Source organism: Salvelinus alpinus, chromosome 16, assembly GCF_045679555.1.
Source record: "Salvelinus alpinus chromosome 16, SLU_Salpinus.1, whole genome shotgun sequence".
NCBI lineage: Eukaryota > Metazoa > Chordata > Actinopteri > Salmoniformes > Salmonidae > Salvelinus > Salvelinus alpinus.
In genome coordinates, this window is record NC_092101.1 from 56,287,821 (window position 1) to 56,308,695 (window position 20,875).

Genomic DNA, 20,875 nt, shown 5'->3' on the forward strand with positions numbered 1-20,875 from the left:
TGTTCCACACCACCCCCTGGAATGAAATGCCCCCTCTCATCAGGACACTAAGGGAGGTGAGTGGACGTGGAACCCTGTGCGGACTTTCGATTGAAACCCGACGTATACAAGAAATTATTTTTATTTCTTACACTGGATTTATGTAAACAAATGACTAAAACCAAATAAAGTTAATGGAACTATATTTAACTAACAATCACAAAAAAGCTTGACAGTCAGGGAGCATTGCAATTAAGCGGTATTGATTTGTTAGAACACAGCATTAGTCATGGTAAAATGCATAGAATTGCAGGACATTTGCTTTTAAGACTGCAAAAATGTATTCTAGCACCATGGAGAAATTGGCTTAAATAAAACGTCTACCTCCGCCAAGATGGGGGGCTCAAATTCAGCCACACCCACCACCCTTTTTGATCCAGGAAAACCCCTGCATATTAGGGGTTAAATGTCTTGCTCAAGGGCACAACAGATATGTTTGTTTCTTTATTTGATTAAAGCACCCCAAATTAAAAGAAATCCACTCCTACATGTAACACCAAATAAATATACAGTACCAGTCAAAAGTTGACACCTACTGCTTCCAGGGTTTTTATTTTCTACATTGTAGAAAATACGTGTAGACATCTATGGAATCATGTAGTAACCAAAAAAGTGTTAAACAAATGCAAATATATTTTAGATTCTTTAAAGTAGCCACCCTTTGCCTTGATGACAGCTTTGCACACTCTCGGCATTCTCTCAACCAGCTTCACCTGGAATGCTGTTCCCACATATGCTGAGTGCTTGTTGCCTGCTTTCCCTTCACTCTACAGTTCAACTCATCCCAAACCATCTCAATTGGGTTGAGGTTGGGTGATTGTGAAGGCTAGGTCATCTGATGCAGCACTCCATCACTCTCCTTGGTCAAATAGCCCTTACACAGCCTGGAGGTGTGTTGGGTCATTGTCCTGTTGAAAAACAAATTATAGACCCACTAAGACCAAACCAGATGAGATGGCGTATCGCTACAGAATGCTGTGGTAGCCATGCTGGTTAAGTGTGCCTTGAATTCTAAATATATCAGACAGTGTCGCCAGCAAAGCACCATCACCTCCACGCTTCACAGCGGGAACCACACATGCGGAGATCATCCGTTCACATACTCTGTGTCTCAAAGACACGGCGGTTGGAACCAAAAATCTCAAATTTGGACTCATCAGACCAAAGGACAGATTTCCACTGGTCTAATGTCCTTTGCTTGTGTTTCTTTGCCCAAGCAAGTCTTCTTATTGGTGTGGTTTCTTTGCAGAAATGTGACCATGAAGGCCTGATTCAGTTGATGTTGAGATGTCTGTTACTTGAATTCTGAAGTATTTATTTGGGCTGCAATTTCTGATGCTGGTAACTAACTTTATTGCAGCAGAGGTAACTCTGGGTCTTCCTTTCCTGTGGCGATCCTCATGAGAGCCAGTTTCATCATAGCGCTTGGTTTTTGCAACTGCACTTGAAGAAATGTTTTTGCATAATATGGACTTGGTCTTTTACCAAATAGGGCTATCTTCTGTATACCATCCCTACTTTGGCTCAAACGCATTAAGAAGGAAAGAAATTCCACAAATTAACTTTTAAGACACACCTGTTAATTTAAATGTATTCCAGGTGACTACCTCATGAAGCTGGTTGAGAGAATGCAAAGCGTGGCTACTGTCAAGAATCTCATATATTTTGATTTATTTAACACTTTTGGTTACTACATGATTCCATGTGTAATTTCATAGTTTGTCTTTTCTACAATGTAGAAAAACAAATGGCTTCCACCATTTCAAAGTAGTCAACTAAGTGGGGTCTCTATGGGTTGGGAGTGATCAGTAAATTGTGTTGCCTATGGTTTGTAAATCTAGTAGCCAACAAATGAATCACAAGATTTGGTTCAGCAATATACGCTTTTTACAAACACAGAAGAAAATTGACAACTTTCAAATTGAGATGGCGCTACCCACGCTGTCACAGAGGAGTCCGTTCTACCTCTATGAAGCCAACACACAGGTTGGAGCGTTCTCAGGACATGACGTCAAAGACACACCTGGAGGTCCCCATGGCAGCCCCACAGGATAGGCTGAGTCCTCACCCACCCCCTAATTTCTATAGGTAGATGAGGGTTGTGTAAATGTGAATTCTGTGATCTCTGATCGCTCCTCTAGTAGTAGAATAAAATACATCTCTCCTCTGGTTATAAAATACATCCCTCCATCTCCCCTCTAGTATAACAAAATACATCTCTCCTCCAGTAGTAGAATAAAATACATCCCTCCATCTCTGGTAGTAGAATAAAATACATCCCTCCATCTCTCTAGTAGAATAAAATACATCCCTCCATCTCTGGTAGTAGAATAAAATACATCCCTCCATCTCTTTGGTAGTAGAATAAAATACATCCCTCCATCTCTCTAGTAGAATACAATACATCCCTCCATCTCTCTGGTAGTAGAATAAAATACATCTCCATCTCTCTGGTAGTAGAATAAAATACATCCCTCCATCTCTCTAATAGAATAAAATACATCCCTCCATCTCTCTAATAGAATAAAATACATCCCTCCATCTCTCATCCAGTAGAATAAAATGCATCCCTCCATCTCTCTAATAGAATAAAATACATCCCTCCATCTCTCTAATAGAATAAAATACATCCCTCCATCATCTAGTAGATTAAAATGCATCCCTCTAGTATAACAAAATACATCTCTCCTCCAATAGAATAAAGTACATCCCTCCATCTCTCATCTAGTAGAATACAATACATCCCTCCATCTAGTAGAATACAATACATCCCTCCATCTCTCCTCCAGTAGAATAAAATACATCCCTCCATCCATCTCTCTGGTAGTAGAATAAAATACATCCCTCCATCTCTCCTCTAGCAGAATGAAATACATCCCTCCATCGCTCCTCTAGTAGAATAAAATACATCCCTCCATCCATCTCTGGTAGTAGAATAAAATACATCCCTCCATCTCTCCTCTAGTAGAATAAAATACATCCCTCCATCTCTCCTCTAGTAGAATAAAATACATCTCTCCATCTCTCCTCTAGTAGAATAAAATACATCTCTCCATCGCTCCTCTAGTAGAAGATTAAAATGGCTGAACTTTAAAAAGAACAGAGCTGGCTGGTGAGTGTAGGGCGGCTCATAGTAATGTGAATGGAATGGTATGAAACCATGATTTTAATGTGTCGATACCATTCATTCCAGCCACCCGTGGACTTACCATCCATATTTCGTAACTGTGCTATAGTGAAGTAAGGTTCTCTGCTAGGTAGTACAGGCTGTATGCATTGCAGGTAATGCAGCAGATGTTACACAGCGAAGACAACAGTCTGTAAAGCCACAGCCGACAAGACAGACTCCTGTATCTACCGTCTGTCTCACACAGCTTGGCGTAAGCCTCCCTATTGGTAGACAGACCAATGTCCTGGCCCAATCCTTGGGCTTGCTCCATTAGATGCATGTCTTCCATTATCTCTGATGTCATCTGACCGAACCACTGGGCGTTGACCACTGCTACCGACACACACAGGAAGTATACCCCAATCTACAGAGAGAGACAAAGTATATCAATGTATGAAAGCAGCTGCATAGCTGATTAGAGGAATGACTCCAGATGTAATCGAGTCCCTGACAAGGTTACAGATCTGGGGGAGAATCTCAATGACATACTCGTCTCCTTCTCAAAAACTCATTGAGAAAGCCAGAGGTCCCCCCCCTTCGGACCTTCTCCAATGGGTTATGAGGAGAGGATTCTCCCACGGTCAGGACTCCTTGTGTACCTGTAAGGTCTCCCTGGGAGAATCTGTTGCATACTTCACGTCCTCTCCTTTTCATAACCCATTGGAGGAGAAGGTCTGAAAGGAGGGACCTCTGGCTTTCTCATCCAATGGGTTTTGAGAAGGAGATGAGTATGCAATTGAAATCTTCCCTGTCATCTAGCAGGGTGGTAGGGTCAGGGTTACCTGGAAGGCCTCTCTGTCATCTAGCAGGTCTGCAGGGTGGTAGACAGCAAACAGCGTCAGGTTGAGGAAGGCACAGAGAGAGCCCAGGTGAAGGTAGAACGGAACCAGTCTGCTCTGGATCAAACCAAATGTGTGTCTGTTCAGGTGGCTGTCCATCACAAAGCCTGATCAAAAACACACAGGAGCCCTATAGGAGTACTGTCCATCATACACCCTCTCACAGGGTTAAGGGGTTTAGAGGTCAAGGTACTTACTAGATATGCAGGTAAACCAGATCTGCATGCCCCAGTAGGTGGACAGCAGCACCAGTTGCAGCAGTTTGGCCGAGAGGCTGGGATCCCCTTCAGTGGTCATTGTCAGTCCAGCCGTCTCGTTCCACCTCTTTCTCTCTGCCTGGATCCCTGTAAGCAGACACACGGTTATTCCTCTCTGACCCTGTCCCCCACTAAGTCACCAGCAGTAGCAGGTTACTGGGTGAAAGTCTAGTTTCAGAATGACAGCAATGTACAACTAGCTAGCTACTCCACTTAACTCTGTTTCCCTTGTAGTTATAAGAATCCGACTACATGTTAATTACATTCTCTAGTCGGAACGTGGCAATGCCACGATCAGGACAGCGCGAGATATGTCTTAGAAAACATACCTCAATCCAGTGATGGGAGATGTCAGTGTACTAATTATGGCAACTGACAAATCAGAAAGATTAAAAACGAGGAGCATTACAATGAAACCTTTCCATCGGCAAGCTAATATTAAAGCAACCAATGCTAGGCGTTGCATTGTCATGGACTCCAATGGGCTGCTATAGCATTAGCTAGCCTAGCATGCTGATGAAAAAGACAAACTAGCAGTACTTCAATCTTATCGATTCATCAGAGAATGCTGTTCATTGACCACAGCTCAGTGTTCAACACCATAGTGCCCTCCAAGCTCAGGACCCTGGAACTGAACACCTCCCTCTGCAACTGGATCCTGGACTTCCTAACAGGCCGCCCCTATATAGTGAGGGTAGGCAACAACACATCCGCCATGCTGACAACACGCGGGCCACTCCTGTGCACGACTCCAACATCCAGTTTACTGACAACATGACGGTGGTAGGCCTGATCACCGACGACGATAAGACAGTCTATAGGGAAGTCAGTGACCTGCCAGGACAACAACCTCTCACTCAATGTTACAGGAAACAGAGGGACGAGCATGCCCCCATCCACGGGGCTGTAGTGGAGTAGGTTGAGAGCTTCAAGTTCCTCTGTGTCCACATCACTAAGGAATTAACATGGTCCACACACCAACAGGTGTGAAGAAGGCACAACAAAATGCCTCTTCCCCTTCAGGAGGCTGAAAAGATTTGGCATGGGTCCTCAGATCCTCAAAAAGGTCTACAGCTACACCATTGAGAGCATCTTGACTGGCTGCATCACCGCTTGGTATGGCAACTGCTTGGCATCCGACTGCAAGGAGCTACAGAGGGTAGTGTGGTAGAGCTCCCTGCTATCCAGGACCTCTATACCAGGCGGTATAAATCCCTACAAATTGTCTTAGACTCCAGCCACCCAAATCATACATATGATGCTGTCCAGTCAAAAAGATTGATATTGTTGCCACCAGTAGCATTGAATGCAAGGGAAGCAAGCAAGCGTTTGGCCTCCCTTGATTAAAATAAGTGTCAAGGGAAGCCAGTTTGGATTTGGCTTCACTCCAATCAATATATAATTGACAGAAACAACTTGCATCTTGTTGTGTTGTCCTCCGGTGGCTACCTAGCTAAAATTGTCCCCTTTCTAAATTAGCCATGGATGGAGATAGAGATAGGAATTTGGACTTGTGGTTTTAATTCTATTATACTAACCCATCAATCAACATTTCCACTGGATTTGAGCACAATTTTTTTCCTCTTTAAAGTGAAAGAATTTGAAAGATTTCTCTAATAGGCTACGTTGAGGAATTGTCACTCAATGGATGTAAAAACAGACTTGGTTTACTTGCTGTTTGAGGTGAAGAAAAACAGACTTTGAGAAGCTCCACGGTGGTGGTGAGTTAAGACAATCAGACATACTATCAGATCCCCAAAAGGGACACATTTTATAGGACTACATTTGCGCGCAGGCCAGGTCACCTAGGATTACTTCTATCTGTAATCAGGTGCGTGTCCTTACTCAAGAATGGCAGGAGCGCTCCAAACAAAAGACAATTAATTGACAACTCATAAATGGAATGAAATAAACCAAAACTTGTTTCTCACAAGTGTAGCCCAGGTTGTGAGTCTGCAAATGACGTGTCCACTCCTACAATGAGAACTGTAAAATACTAATAATATATTGAATGCATAAACAGAAATTACGGTAACCAAACAAACATTGTAGATTAGAAATGATGGTAACGTTAAATGTACTACTGGTAATATTGGTGTGCCATCCCCGCGGCCTCTACAATGGATTAGTCCATCCCCGCGGCCTCTACAATGGATTAGTCCATCCCCGCGGCCTCTACAATGGATTAGTCCATCCCCGCGGCCTCTACAATGGATTAGTCCATCCCCGCGGCCTCTACAATGGATTAGTCCACTGAGACAGGCCTCCACAATGGATTAGTCCACTGAGACAGGCCTCCACAATGGATTAGTCCATCTCCGCGGCCTCTACAATGGATTAGTCCATCCCCGCGGCCTCTACAATGGATTAGTCCACTGAGACAGGCCTCTACAATGGATCAGTCCACTGAGACAGGCCTCCACAATGGATCAGTCCACTGAGACAGGCCTCTACAATGGATCAGTCCACTGAGACAGGCCTCTACAATGGATTAGTCCACTGAGACAGGCCTCCACAATGGATTAGTCCACTGAGACAGGCCTCTACAATGGATCAGTCCACTGAGACAGGCCTCTACAATGGATTAGTCCACTGAGACAGGCCTCCACAATGGATCAGTCCACTGAGACAGGCCTCTACAATGGATTAGTCCACTGAGACAGGCCTCTACAATGGATCAGTCCACTGAGACAGGCCTCTACAATGGATTAGTCCACTGAGACAGGCCTCTACAATGGATCAGTCCACTGAGACAGGCCTCCACAATGGATTAGTCCACTGAGACAGGCCTCCACAATGAATTAGTCCACTCAGAGGCGTGAATCAGACATGTTTGTCACATGAGAAACCTGACTGCTCGACTAACAGCTTATTGACCAGTAGGCTAAATGGGGTCAGCCCTACACACAACACCACAGATGTCTCATGTTTTGAGAGAGCGTGCAATTGGCATGCTGACTGCAGGAATGTCCACCAGATCTGTTGCCAGAGAATGTATTTTTAATTTCTCTACACTAAGCCGCTTCCGTTTTAAGAGAATTTGGCAGTACGTCCAACCAGTATCACAAACACATGTAACCACGCCAGGACATCCACATCCAGCTTCTTCACCTGCGAGGCCAGCCACCCGGACAACTGAAGAACTGTCAGAAACCCCTAACCCTGGAGAAGTGTGCTCTTCACAGATGAATCCTGGTTTCAACTGTACCAGGCAGACAGCGTAGCGTGTATGGCGTCATGTAGGCGAGTGGTTTGCTGATGTCAACGTTGTGAACAGAGTGCCCTATGGTGGCGGTGGGGTTATGGTATGAGCAGGCATAAGCTACAGACCACGAACAAAGTTGCATTTTATTGATGGGAATTTGAATGCACAGATGCCATGACAAGATCCTGAGGCCCATTGTCGTGCCATTCATCCCGACGCCATCACCTCATGTTTCAGCATGATAATGCACGGCACCATGTCGCAAGGATGTTTGGGATGCTTTGGATTGACAGCGTGTTCCAGTTCCCGCCAATATCCAGCAACTTCGCACAGCCATTGACGAGGAGTGGGACAACATTCCACAGGCCACAATCAACAGCCTGATCAACTCTGTGAAGATGTCACGCTGCATGATGTAAATGGTGGTCACACCAGATACTGACTGGTTTTCTGATCCACATCCACCCTTTAAAAAAAATCTGTGACCAACAGATGCATATCTGTATTCCCAGTCTTGTGAAATCCATAGATTACGGCCTAATGACATTTTTTAAACTGACTGATTTCCTTATATGAACTGTAACTGAGTAAAATCTTTGAAATTGTTGCATGTTGAGTTGATATATTTTTTCATGTTGCCCATGAAAGGAAGTTATGCTAGCGAGCAAGCATTGTAGCCAGGTAGCCTAGGACAACAACAAATAAAAGCTTGACCTGTATGACAGAGTCAAAGACCTTTTAGTCAACATGACAGAGAGGAGGATGGTGTTTCTCTACCAGTAGGGTGAGTCAACATGAGAGGAGGATGGTGTTTCTCTACCAGTAGGGTGAGTCAACATGAGAGGAGGATGGTGTTTCTCTACCAGTAGGGTGAGTCAACATGAGAGGAGGATGGTGTTTCTCTACCAGTAGGGTGAGTCAACATGAGAGGAGGATGGTGTTTCTCTACCAGTAGGGTGAGTCAACATGAGAGGAGGATGGTGTTTCTCTACCAGTAGGGTGAGTCAACATGAGAGGAGGATGGTGTTTCTCTACCAGTAGGGTGAGTCAACATGAGAGGAGGATGGTGTTTCTCTACCAGTAGGGTGAGTCAACATGACAGAGAGGAGGATGGTGTTTCTCTACCAGTAGGGTGAGTCAACATGAGAGGAGGATGGTGTTTCTCTACCAGTAGGGTGAGTCAACATGAGAGGAGGATGGTGTTTCTCTACCAGTAGGGTGAGTCAACATGAGAGGAGGATGGTGTTTCTCTACCAGTAGGGTGAGTCAACATGACAGAGAGGAGGATGGTGTTTCTCTACCAGTAGGGTGAGTCAACATGACAGAGAGGAGGATGGTGTTTCTCTACCAGTAGGGTGAGTCAACATGAGAGGAGGATGGTGTTTCTCTACCAGTAGGGTGAGTCAACATGAGAGGAGGATGGTGTTTCTCTACCAGTAGGGTGAGTCAACATGAGAGGAGGATGGTGTTTCTCTACCAGTAGGGTGAGTCAACATGACAGAGAGGAGGATGGTGTTTCTCTACCAGTAGGGTGAGTCAACATGAGAGGAGGATGGTGTTTCTCTACCAGTAGGGTGAGTCAACATGACAGAGAGGAGGATGGTGTTTCTCTACCAGTAGGGTGAGTCAACATGACAGAGAGGAGGATGGTGTTTCTCTACCAGTAGGGTGAGTCAACATGAGAGGAGGATGGTGTTTCTCTACCAGTAGGGTGAGTCAACATGAGAGGAGGATGGTGTTTCTCTACCAGTAGGGTGAGTCAACATGACAGAGAGGAGGATGGTGTTTCTCTACCAGTAGGGTGAGTCAACATGAGAGGAGGATGGTGTTTCTCTACCAGTAGGGTGAGTCAACATGAGAGGAGGATGGTGTTTCTCTACCAGTAGGGTGAGTCAACATGACAGAGAGGAGGATGGTGTTTCTCTACCAGTAGGGTGAGTCAACATGACAGAGAGGAGGATGGTGTTTAGCAAACACAATTATCACAACACATAGGTTGTAATATGGCTTGTTTCCTGGTTTGGCTTCCCCAGTGATATTACCCACACACCAATACTGTTTTCTCTGCTACCGCACAGCAAGCGGTACCGATGCACCAAGTCTGGAACCAACAGGACCCTGAACAGCTTCTACCCCCAAACCATAAGACTGCTAAATAGTTAGTTAAATAGCTACCCAGACTAACTCTTGACTCATCACATAGTGACTTTCGGAAAGTATTCAGACCCCTTGACCTTTAACACATTTTGTTACGTTACAGCCTTAATGTAAAATTAATCTGCACACACACAGACCCATAATGACACACTACCCCATAATGACACACTACCCCATAATGACACAATACCCCATAATGACTAAGCACAAACAGGTTTTTATAAATATAAAACTTACCTTACTTACATAACTATTCAGACCCTATGGTATGAGACTCAATTGAGCATTCTGTTTCCATTGATCATCCTTAAGATGTTTCTACAACTTGATTGTGGTAAATTCAATTGTTTGGACATGATTTGAAAAGGCACATACCTGTCTATATAAGGTCCCACAGTCAACAGTGTATGTCAGAGCAAAAACCAAGAGGTCGAAGGAATTGTCCGTAGAGCTCCGATACAGGATTTTGTCAAAGACAGATCTGGGGAAGGGTACCAAAACATCTGCAGCATTGAAGGTCCCCAAGAACACAGTGGCCTCTGTCATCCTTAAATGAAAGGAGTTTGGAACCACCAAGACACTTCCTAGAGCTGGCCGCACGGCCCAACTGAGCAATCAGGGGGAGAAGGGCCTTGACCAAGAACCCGATGGTCATTCTGACAGAGCTCGGCTGTGGAGATGGTAGAACCTTCCAGAAGGACAATCATCCCTGCAGCACTTCATCAATCAGGCCTTTATGGTAGAGCGGCCAGACGGAAACCACTCCTCAGTAAATAGGCACATGACAGCCCGCTTGGAGTTTGCCAAAAGGCACCTAAAGACATTCAGATCATGAAAAAAAAGATTCTCTGGTCTGATGAAACCAAGATTACACTCTTTGGCCTGAATGCCAAGCGTCATGTCTGGAGGAAACCTTCCCTACGGTGAAGCATGGTGGTGGCAGCATCATGCTGTGCGGATGTTTTTCAGAGGCAGAGACTGTGAGACTAGTCAGGATCGAGGCAAAGCTGAACAGAGCAAAGTACAGAGATCCTTGATGAAAATCTACTCCAGAGTTCTCAGGACTGAGGCGAAGGTTCACCTTCCAAACAGGACAACGAACCTAAGCACACAGCCAAAACAATGCAGGAGTGGCTTCGGGACAACTCTCTGCATGCCCTTGAGTAGCCCAGCCAGAACCTGGACTTGAACCCGATCTAACATCTCTGGGGAGACCTGAAAATAGCTGCGCAGCATTGCTTACCGTCCAACCTGACAGAGCTTGAGAGGATCAGCAGAGAAGAATGGGGAAACTCCCCAAATACAGGTGTGCCAAGCTTGTAACATCATACGCAAGAAAACTTGAGGCTGTAATCGCTGCCAAAGATGCTTCAACAAAGTACTGAGTAATGGGTCTTTATCGAAATAAAACAGGGTTATACCTTACAGTGAAATGCTTACTTACAAGCCCTTAACCAACAATGCAGTTTTTTAAAAAATAGCAAAAAAACAACAACAAATAATTAACTTCTTTGGGGTAGGGGGCAGTATTTTCACGTCCGGATGAAAAGCGTGCCCAGAGTAAACGGCCTGCTACTCAGCCATAAAAGCTAGAATATGCATATTATTAGTAGATTTGGATAGAAAACACTCTGAATGATGTCTGTGAGTATAACAGAACTCATATGGCAGGTAAAAACCTGAGAAAAAATCCAACCAGGAAGTGGGAAATCTGAGGTTGGTCGATTTTCAACTCAGCTCCTATTGAAGATAGTGGGATATTGGTAATGTTGCACTTCCTAAGGCTTCCACTAGATGTCAATAGTCTTTAGAACCTTGTCTGATGCCTCTACTGTGAAGTGGGGCTGAATGAGAGGGGATTGAGTAAGGTCTACCATGACCTGACCATGCGCGTTCATGTGAGAGCGAGCTCTGTTCCATCGCACTTCTGAAGACAAAGGAATTCTCCGGTTGGTACATTATTGAAGAATTATGTTAAAAACATCCTAAAGATTGATTCAATACTTTCTCATGTTTTTACGGACTGTAATATAACTTTTTTAAACTTTTCGTCCGTACTTTCTGCTGGACCTGCCTGCGCGTCGTGAGTTTGGAAAGTGTACTGAACGCTAGAACAACGAGGAATTTGGACATAAATGATGGACATTATCGAACAAAACAAACATTTATTGTGGAACTGGGATTCCTGGGAGTGCATTCTGATGAAGATCATCAAAGGTAAGTGAATGTTTATAATGTTATTTCTGACTTCTGTTGACTGCACAATATGGCTGATATATTTGTGTCTTGATTGGGCTCTGAGCGCCAACTCAGATTATTGTATGGTTTGCTTTTTCAGTAAAGCTTTTTTGAAATCTGACAAAGCGGTTGCATTAAGGAGAAGTGCATCTAAAATTCCATGTTTAATACTTGTATTTTCATCAACATTTATAATGAGTATTTCTGTAAATGGATGTGGCTCTCTGCAAAATCACCGGATGTTTTGGAACTTCTGAACGTAACGCGCCAATGTATATTCAGATTTTTGGATATAAATATGAACTTTACCAAACAAAACATACATGTATTGTGTAACATGAAGTCCTATGAGTGTCATCTGATGAAGATCATCAAAGGTTAGTGATTAATTTTATCTATATTTCTGCTTTTTGTGAATCCTCTCTTTGGCTGGAAAAATGGCTGTGTTATTCTGTGAATAGGCACTCACCTAACATAATCGTTTGGTTTGCTTTCGTCGTAAAGCCTTTTTGAAATCGGACACTGTGGCTGGATTTACAACAAGTATATCTTTAAAATGGTGTAAAATACTTGTTTGTTTGAGGAAATTTAATTATGGCGCCCTGCAGTTTCACTGGCTGTTGAAGAGGTGGGACGCTACCGTCTCACATACCCTAGAGAGGTTAAGGAGTAGCAGTGAAATAACAATAGCTAGGCTGTCAATTTTTTATTTATTTTTTCACCTTTATTTAATCAGATAGGCTAGTTGAGAACAAGTTCTCATTTGCAACTGCGATGTGAAGGGGCACCGGTTAGTTGAGGTGATTGAGGTTATATATACACACGTGAGTAGAGTTATTAAAGTGACTTATGCATAGATAATAACAATAGCAGCTGCGTAAAAGAATGGGGAGGGGGGGTCCAATGCAAGTAGTCTGGGTAGCCATTTGATTAGATGTTCAGTAGTCTTATGGCTTGGGGGTAGAAGCTGTTTAGAAGCCTTTTGGACCTCGACTTGGCGCTCCGATACCACTTGCCGTGCGGTAGCAGGGAGAACAGTCTATGACTAGTGATGCAACCAGTCAGGAAGCTCTCGATGGTGCAGCTATAGAACCTTTTGAGGATCTGAGGACCCATGCCAAATCTTTTCAGTCTCCCGAGGGGGGAATAGGTTTTGTTGTGACCTCTTCACAACTGTCTTGGTGTCCTTGGACCATGTTAGTTTGTTGGTGATGTGGACATCAAGGAACTTGAAGCTCTCAACCTGCTCCACTGCAGCCCCGTCGATGAGAATGGGGGTGTGCTAGGTCCTCCTTTTCCTGTAGTCCACAATCATCTCCTTTTTCTTGATCACGTTGAGGGAGAGGTTGTCCTTGCACCACATGGCAAGGTCTCTGACTTCCTCCCTATAGGCTGTCTCATCGTTGTTGGTGATCAGGCCTACCACTGTTGTGTCATCGGCAAACTTAATGATGGTGTTGGAGTCATGCCTGGCCGTGCAGTCATGAGTGAACAGGGAGTGGCGGATGTGTTGTTATGTGTTGTTACCTACCCTTACCACCTGGGGGCGGCCCGTCAGGAAGTCCAGGATCCAGTTGCAGAGGGAGGTGTTTAGTCCCAGGGTCCTTAGCTAAGTGATGAGATGTAGTCAATGAATAGCATTCTCACATAGGTGTTCCTTTTGTCCAGGTGTGAAAGGGCAGTGTGGAGTGCTATTGAGATTGCATCATATGTGGATCTGTTGGGGGCGGTATGCAAAGTGGAGTGGGTCTAGGGTTTCTGGGATAATGGTGTTGATGTGAGCCATGACCAGCCTTTCAAAGCACTTCATGGCTACAGACGTGAGTGCTACGGGTCGGTAGTCATTTAGGTAGGTTACCTTCGCTTTCTTGGGCACAGGTACTATGGTGGTCTGCTTGAAACATGTTGGTATTACAGACTCAGTCAGGGACAGATTGAAAATGTCAGTTAAGACAATTGCCAGTTGGTCAGCGCATGCTCGGAGTACACATCCTGGTAATCCGTCTGGCCCTGCGGCCTTGTGAATGTTGACCTGTTTAAAGGTCTTACTCACATCGGCTGCGGAGAGCGTAGTCACACAGTCTTCCGGAACAGCTGGTGCTCTCATGCATGTTTGTGTTACTTGCCTCAAGCGAGTATAAAAGTAAATTAGCTCGTCTGGTAGGCTTGTGTCACTGGGCAGCTCTTGGCTGTGCTTCCCTTTGTAGTCTAATAGTTTGCAAGCCCTGCCACATCCGAGCGTCCGAGCCGGTGTAGTATGATTCGATCTTAGTCCTGTATTGAGGGTTTGGCTGTTTGATGGTTCGTCGGAGGGCATAGCGGGATTTCTTATAAGCTTCCGGGTTAGAGTCCTGCTCCTTGAAAGCGGTAGCTCTACCCTTTAGCTCAGTGCAGATGTTGCCTGTAATCCATGGCTTCTGGTTGGGGTATGTACATACAGTCACTGTGGGGGGGACGTCATCGATGCACTTATTGATGAAGCTTTCCGCGATATCTTTTCCAAAGGCACTGTACGCTGCTGCTACTGTTCATCTATCTTGTTGCCTAGTCACTTTATCCGTACCTACAGTACCAGTCAAAAGTTGACACACCTACTCATTCAAGGGTTTTTCTTTATTTTTTACTATTTTCTACATTGTAGAATAATAGTGAAGACATCTTAACTATGAAATAACGCATATGGAATCATGTAGTAACAGAAAAGTGTTAAATCAAAATATATTTTGTATTTCAGATTCTTCAAGGTAGCCATGACAGTTTTGCACATTCTTGGCATTCTCTCAACCAACTTCACCTGGAATGCGTTTCCAACAGTTCCCACATATGCTGAGCCTTTGTTGGCTGCTTTTCCTTCACTCATCATAAACCATCTCAATTGGGTTGAGGTCGGGTGATTGTGGAGGCCAGGTCATCTGATGCAGCACTCCATCACTCTCCTTCTTGGTCAAATAGCCCTTACACAGCCTGGAGGTGTGTTGGGTCATTGTCCTGTTGAAAAACAAATGATAGTCCCACTAAGACCAAACCAGATGGGATGGCGTATCGCTACAGAATGCTGTGGTATCCATGCTGGTTAAGTGTGCCTTGAATTCTAAATAAATCACTGACAGTGTCACCAGCAAATCACCCCCACACCACCACCTCCATGCTTCACGGTGGGAACCACACAGGCGGCTATCATCCATTCACCTACTCTGCGTCTCACAAAGACACGGCGGTTGGAACCAAAAATCTCAAATTTGGACTGATCAGACCAAAGGACAGATTTCCACCGGTCTAATGTCCATTACTCGTGTTTCTTGGCCCAAGCAAGTCTCTTCTTATTGGTGTCCTTTAGTGGTTTCTTTGCAGCAATTCGACCATGAAGGCCTGATTCACGCAGTCTCCTCTGAACAGTTGATGTTTAGATGTGTCTGTTACTTGAACTCTGAAGCATTTATTTGGGCTGCAATCTGAGGTGCAGTTAACTCTAATGAATGTATCCTCTGCAGCAGAGGTAACTCTGGGTCTTCCTTTCCTGTGGCGGTCCTCATGAGAGCCAGTTTCATCATAGCACTTGGTTTTTACGACTGCAATTTAAACAACTTTCAAAATCCTTGAAATTCTCCAGATTGACTGACCTTCATGTCTTAAACAACCCTTGTGTAGTCTTAACATTCTGTAGACTCCTTGTCCTAAGGGTAAAAAAAATGACCCGCCTTCACTAAACACCTAAAATAAAGTAGCTTAAGTGAATTTTTAACTCCAAATCTATTTTACATGAAGAAACAACCAGTCATTCTTCAAACTTTGAATATCTGGGTTTTCCCCTCTTCACAATGCAGAAACACTGATTAAATGCAGTCTACACCACTCGTTTTTATTACAACACACCTGTCAATAGTTCTTTACTAAAGTAGAGGTTTATTATTTCTAAAAAAGGTACTGCATAGGTGTAAAAAAAAAAATTTTAGCAAGAGACAGCACTTGTATAGCCTAAGATAGAAGCAGAAATGTGAAAAAGTAGTCTTGAATGCATTTTATTGAAAGGAAACAATACATCTTGAACTTTTTTGGCATCATAGTGATATTCTTATACTGTACAATGAGGAATTCAACTACAAAATACTAGTCTTCTCACATTTTTTTGAACATTGCCCCACCCACAAGGTGTATAAACAAATAAGAATAAACTAGATACAAAAACCTGAACATAAATCAATGAAATCTAATTAGCACATGTAGGAAAGTATGCAAGTGTGTGTGCATGGACTTTGCAGATGTATTTGTTTTACAGTCCTTTGGCTCTCCCTTCTTTGAATGTGTGGGGTTACAAGTGTCTTTCCCAGCTGCTCCAGGAACACCCTCTTGTTCCGCTTATCAGGCATCCAGGTAGGGTTGATCTTGTTCCATATCACGAAGGCATTGTATGAGGACACATCAATGAGGATATGGAAGATGACCAGGGGCCAGTCATCCTGCAGCTGTAAGTTCCAATCACCTTGTCCACACCTCCTTTGTTGTGGTTGTAGTCCAGGATGATGTCTGGCTTCCTGTCCTTATGATTACTGATCTCAGCCGTTTTGTGCAGTGTGCTCAGGAGGACCATATTCTTGTTCCTCTTTGGGAGGTAAGAAACTAGAGTGGTGGTGAAGGCAAACTTTGATGAGAAGGCCTCTCTCCCCTTTGTTGCGAGGAGTGTAGGGGGGAGCTCAGGCTTGTTCTTTCTAACTGTGCCAACCATGGTGATCTTCTGGAGCTGCTGGCTGAGTAGATAAGAGGTGAAGAAATTGTCACACGTGACATTGTGCCTCCTCAGTCCATCTGTCACATCAAGCACAACCCGCATCCCCTGGTTCTTCTCCGGGCCTCCACCGGTCAGCTTCCCTGTGTAGACTTGAATCTTCCAAGCGTAGCTGAATTGTGTGTCCCAGGCCACCCATATCTTGACGCCATACTTCGCTGACTTGCGGGGCATATACTACCGGTAGGACAGCGACCTTTTGACAAAAGAGATTACTATCAGTAATTAGTATTAGTGTCACAGAAAACAATCACATAAATCAATGATATTACAGCAATACATCATAAAATGAACAGTGAATCACTTACATTACAGATATGAAAATAAAGATGTACCTCTGAATGGAACCAGTTGCTCATCCACTGTTACTTCAAGCCCAGGGTTGTAGAGGTACGGCAGACGCTCCACCCACTTCTTATGGCTGCCAGTTTGTCTCTCACACGTCTTGACTCACAGTTATCAAATCTTTGCATTCTTGAGATCATGTGAAAGACTTTCAGTGGCATCGTGGCACAGAAAATCGCCCTTCCACTCTCTGCATCCCAGAGACTACATGTAGCCTCGCCTCTGGACCTATACACACCCGCTAAGATTAGCAGTCCTATGTAGGCACGCAGGTCAATCTCATCCATCCTTTTCCAGTTGTCTCCATATTTACAGAAACCCTCCAAATTTGTCATTTCCAGGATGATTTTTTCGATGGCTGGTGTGAACAAGTAGAATGTTGAGGCAATGTCCTGGGCAACTGCATGCCTTGTGGGCCATCCTTATGACATGTGTGCTGCCATCCTGCCCTGGTTATCATATGGTGACAAGGATCATGTTATTTTGCTGTTCTTTGACAAAAATGTATCTTTCAGCTTGGGATTTCTCCATCTGAAGATGATGCATCGTGCTCTGGGTTGTGTATTCTTCCCCATCTTCTTCTTTAAATACCTCTTCTAAACCATTGTTCTCTTGTTCCTCCTGGACATCTGAAGAAAATAAAAATCAGATCTACGACCTGTTGGGCACTGAAACGTGCACTCATGGCTTCAGCAGAGAACTGGAGGGACTGTCATCTGCAGCACCTTTATAGCCTCTGACTGCATTCACCATTAGCAAACAATGTTTTCAAGAAATGTTTATTTTCTCTGAAATGGTTTTTATTTTGTCTGTGAACTTGAGCCATGTGTGGGGTTGTGAGTTCAATCAGTAGCACACAATCTCAATTTCTCATTGTTGTGTTTTTTTTTTTTGGTGTGTAAATTATTTTATAACTGTCGGATCAAAAATGACCCTCAGAATCTTTGTACCCTGGTGGAGTACAGCTTTCATGTAAATATGAACAAAGGCGATGTTTACTTTTTCTAATGTTGGGGTCACTCTAGGAAAAGTCATCACATTTCAAGTTGAAAAAATATTTATGGGGTTTTCTCTGCTGTTCAACATAGTGGCGGGTCATTTTTGATACTTAAGACAATACGAGGGTTTACCAAATACGGCTATCTTCTGTACCACCCCTACCTTATCACAACAACTGATTAGCTCAAATGCATTAAGGAACGAAATTCCACAAATTCACTTTTAACAAGGCACATCTGTTAATTGAAATTCCTTCCAGGTGACTACATCATGAAGTTGGTTGAGAGAATGCCAAGAGTGTGCAAAGCTGTCATCCAAGCAAAGGGTGGCTACTTTGAATAATCTCGAATATTAAATATATTTTAATTTTTTTGGTTACTACATGATTCCATATGTTATTTAATAGTTTTGATGTCTTCACTATTATTCTACAATGTAGAAAATAGTAAAAAATAAAATAAAAACACTGGAATGAGTAGGTGTGTCCACATTTTCGACTGGCACTGTATACGTTATGTAACGTTACATATCTCTCAATTACCTAGTACCCTCACACATCGACTCGGTACTGGTAATTAACGTGTCGTCCGATTCTTACGGCTATTTCCCAACAGCTTTACACTGTTGCGTCCCTTGATTATTTCGACACCAGAACAATGTGTTGATATGCTATGTTGTTGTCTTAGGTCTCTATGTAACGTTAGTGTTGTGATGTGCGTTTTGTCCTATATTTTTATTTAAATGTATGTTTAATCCCCGTCCCCGCAGAAGACATTTTTTGTAGGCCGTCATTGTAAATAATAATGTGTTCTTAACTGACTTGCCTAGTTTTTATCCGTCTGACAGCATAGAATATGACTAGCTAACTAACTGCAGACATACTTAGCCAGCTAGCTGGTTACAGCATGCTACATAGTTAGGCAGCTAACGTTAGCCAGCAAGCCATTTGCTCAGTGTGGAAAAAAACATAAAACAAGCCAGCTTCAATGTCACCTTCAACGAACTACGTTGGCTAGCTACTTCACTAATGTGTTGTCATGTTTCAAAAGAAGTACTGTAGCTGCTAGCTAACTGCTGGCTGCCTGGCAGGTTAGCTAGCCAATTATGACAGGCTTGCTACCTAAATTGTGCTAAGTTGTCTAATCGTGCATAAAGATTTCAATAATTTGTAATCAGTGCTTTTCAGGCCAACGTCCATTAATCTCTATTTAGGAAATGAATGTTATTTCAACAGCACCTCAAATAGCGATCAGTTTGTTGCAGTCTTGAAAACGACACCTTTCCTTGCTGACTGGAGGGAGAGAGAGGCGCTCTTCTTCTTCGTTGGGAATCGGTTGGCGGACTTTATCCAACTTTAAGGTGCATACACTACCACCTACTGTACTGAAGTGTGAGGCCAGTCACGGCCAACCTATAGTACATTCAACTATCTTAATTATTCTTGTTCGTAAAATGAAATAAATATTAATAATTGCACCACCAACTAACCCTACACTTATACACCACTATTTCATTTGAAAAAACTACACTCATTAAGAACCCACTACCCCATTCCACTACTTTGACCCTATCTGCTCCTGCACCATGCGAACGACCTGGGAGAACAGGACACCATCCCTGTAACTCTTCTGAAGTCAGATCTCGTATACCAAAATACTTCTCTGCAGCTGCCACCACAATATATATTTTCTGTGATTTACGTTCCATCTCCGCGCACAGTTGATAACCATTGCTATGAACGCTAAGAAACCAACCTTACTGAAGCATACAGGACCAGTCAAGAGTTTGGACACACCTACTCATTCAAGGGTTTTTCTTTATTTTTACTATTTTCTACATTGTAGAATAATAGTGAAGACATCATCAACTATGAAATAACACGTATGGAATCATATAGTAAGCAAAAAAGTGTTAAACAAATCAAAATATATTTTAGATTTGAGATTATTCTATGTAGCCACCCTTCGCTTTGATGACAGTTTTTACAGTGTTCGGGAGCTGCCAAGTAGCAAGCCTATATTGGAGTCCAGAATAGCGACACTGCCCTCTGGTGTTTAAAGTAAGAACTGTCATTGAACCCATTGAAAATAAGCGATCTCAGCGGAGAAATATTGTAAAACATCTTTTTTTAAACAACGAAAAAGAACAAACGGAAAATTATTACAAATGAGTGCAGAAAATTAAGAAATTGCAGAAACTTCTGAAATGGAGAAAGTGAAGAATTAGATGAACATTCTGAAAATGAAGGAAATGGCAACCATTGGTCGAGTACCAGAGTTTGAGGCCACAAAAGAGGATTTTGATTCCCATTTAGAGCGTTTTGAGCGTTGGCTGGCTGCAAATGAAATCAAAGATGAAAAGAAAGCAGACGTATTTCTCAGTGGTTTGGGTCCAACTGAGTATGGATTGCTGAAAGGTCTCATAGAACCAATAAAAGCAGTGGAGTTGACCTATGCAGGTCTGGATATTTATGGAAAATGTTTTTGATTGCTCTAAGACCCAAGTTGGTGTCACTGTTGGTATACAAGGAGTCAATATCAATTGAAAAAAACACAGTTTCTCGAGGCACACTAATTTCTTTCAATTTTGTCACAAATTCATACGTATCTTTAATGAAGCTTTGATGTTTCCGTGACAGAGGATTTATGAAATAATCTAAATACTCCGCTATTCTATACGATTCTGAACCACAATCCGATACAATCGGCCCACCACATGGAACCTCTGAGGGAATGGTCCAAGTCTCAGGAGGTTTGTGGATTTTAGGCAACAAATAAAATTGTCTGGGGCGTGGGGTATCTGGTCCAAATAGGTAAAACATTTGTTTGTCTGTAATGTAATTAT

At 43.2% G+C, this 20,875-nt stretch overlaps 1 protein-coding gene across 1 annotated transcript; it reads right to left on the reverse strand.

Moving 5' to 3' along the window:
- Nucleotides 1-105: 105 nt before the first annotated feature.
- Nucleotides 106-19,526, reverse strand: LOC139541709 (transmembrane protein 205-like). Its single transcript, XM_071346660.1, has 4 exons — nucleotides 19,269-19,526; nucleotides 4,245-4,391; nucleotides 3,991-4,154; nucleotides 106-3,572 (listed from the first exon to the last, which is right to left on the reverse strand). The coding sequence occupies exons 2-4, from the start codon at nucleotides 4,342-4,344 to the stop codon at nucleotides 3,270-3,272; spliced, it is 567 nt and encodes a 188-aa protein (XP_071202761.1). The 5' UTR covers nucleotides 4,345-4,391; nucleotides 19,269-19,526; the 3' UTR covers nucleotides 106-3,269.
- Nucleotides 19,527-20,875: the final 1,349 nt, after the last annotated feature.

Bases quoted from the DNA above. Each gene is read 5' to 3' on its own strand.
- LOC139541709 (XM_071346660.1), bottom strand. From the start codon at position 4,344: ATGACCACTGAAGGGGATCCCAGCCTCTCGGCCAAACTGCTGCAACTG. The intron at 4,155-4,244 runs GTAAGTACCTTG...GTTTTTGATCAG, and splicing joins CTGGTTTACCTGCATATCTA to GCTTTGTGATGGACAGCCAC. The intron at 3,573-3,990 runs GTAACCCTGACC...CTCTCTCTGTAG, and splicing joins ATGACAGAGAGGCCTTCCAG to ATTGGGGTATACTTCCTGTG.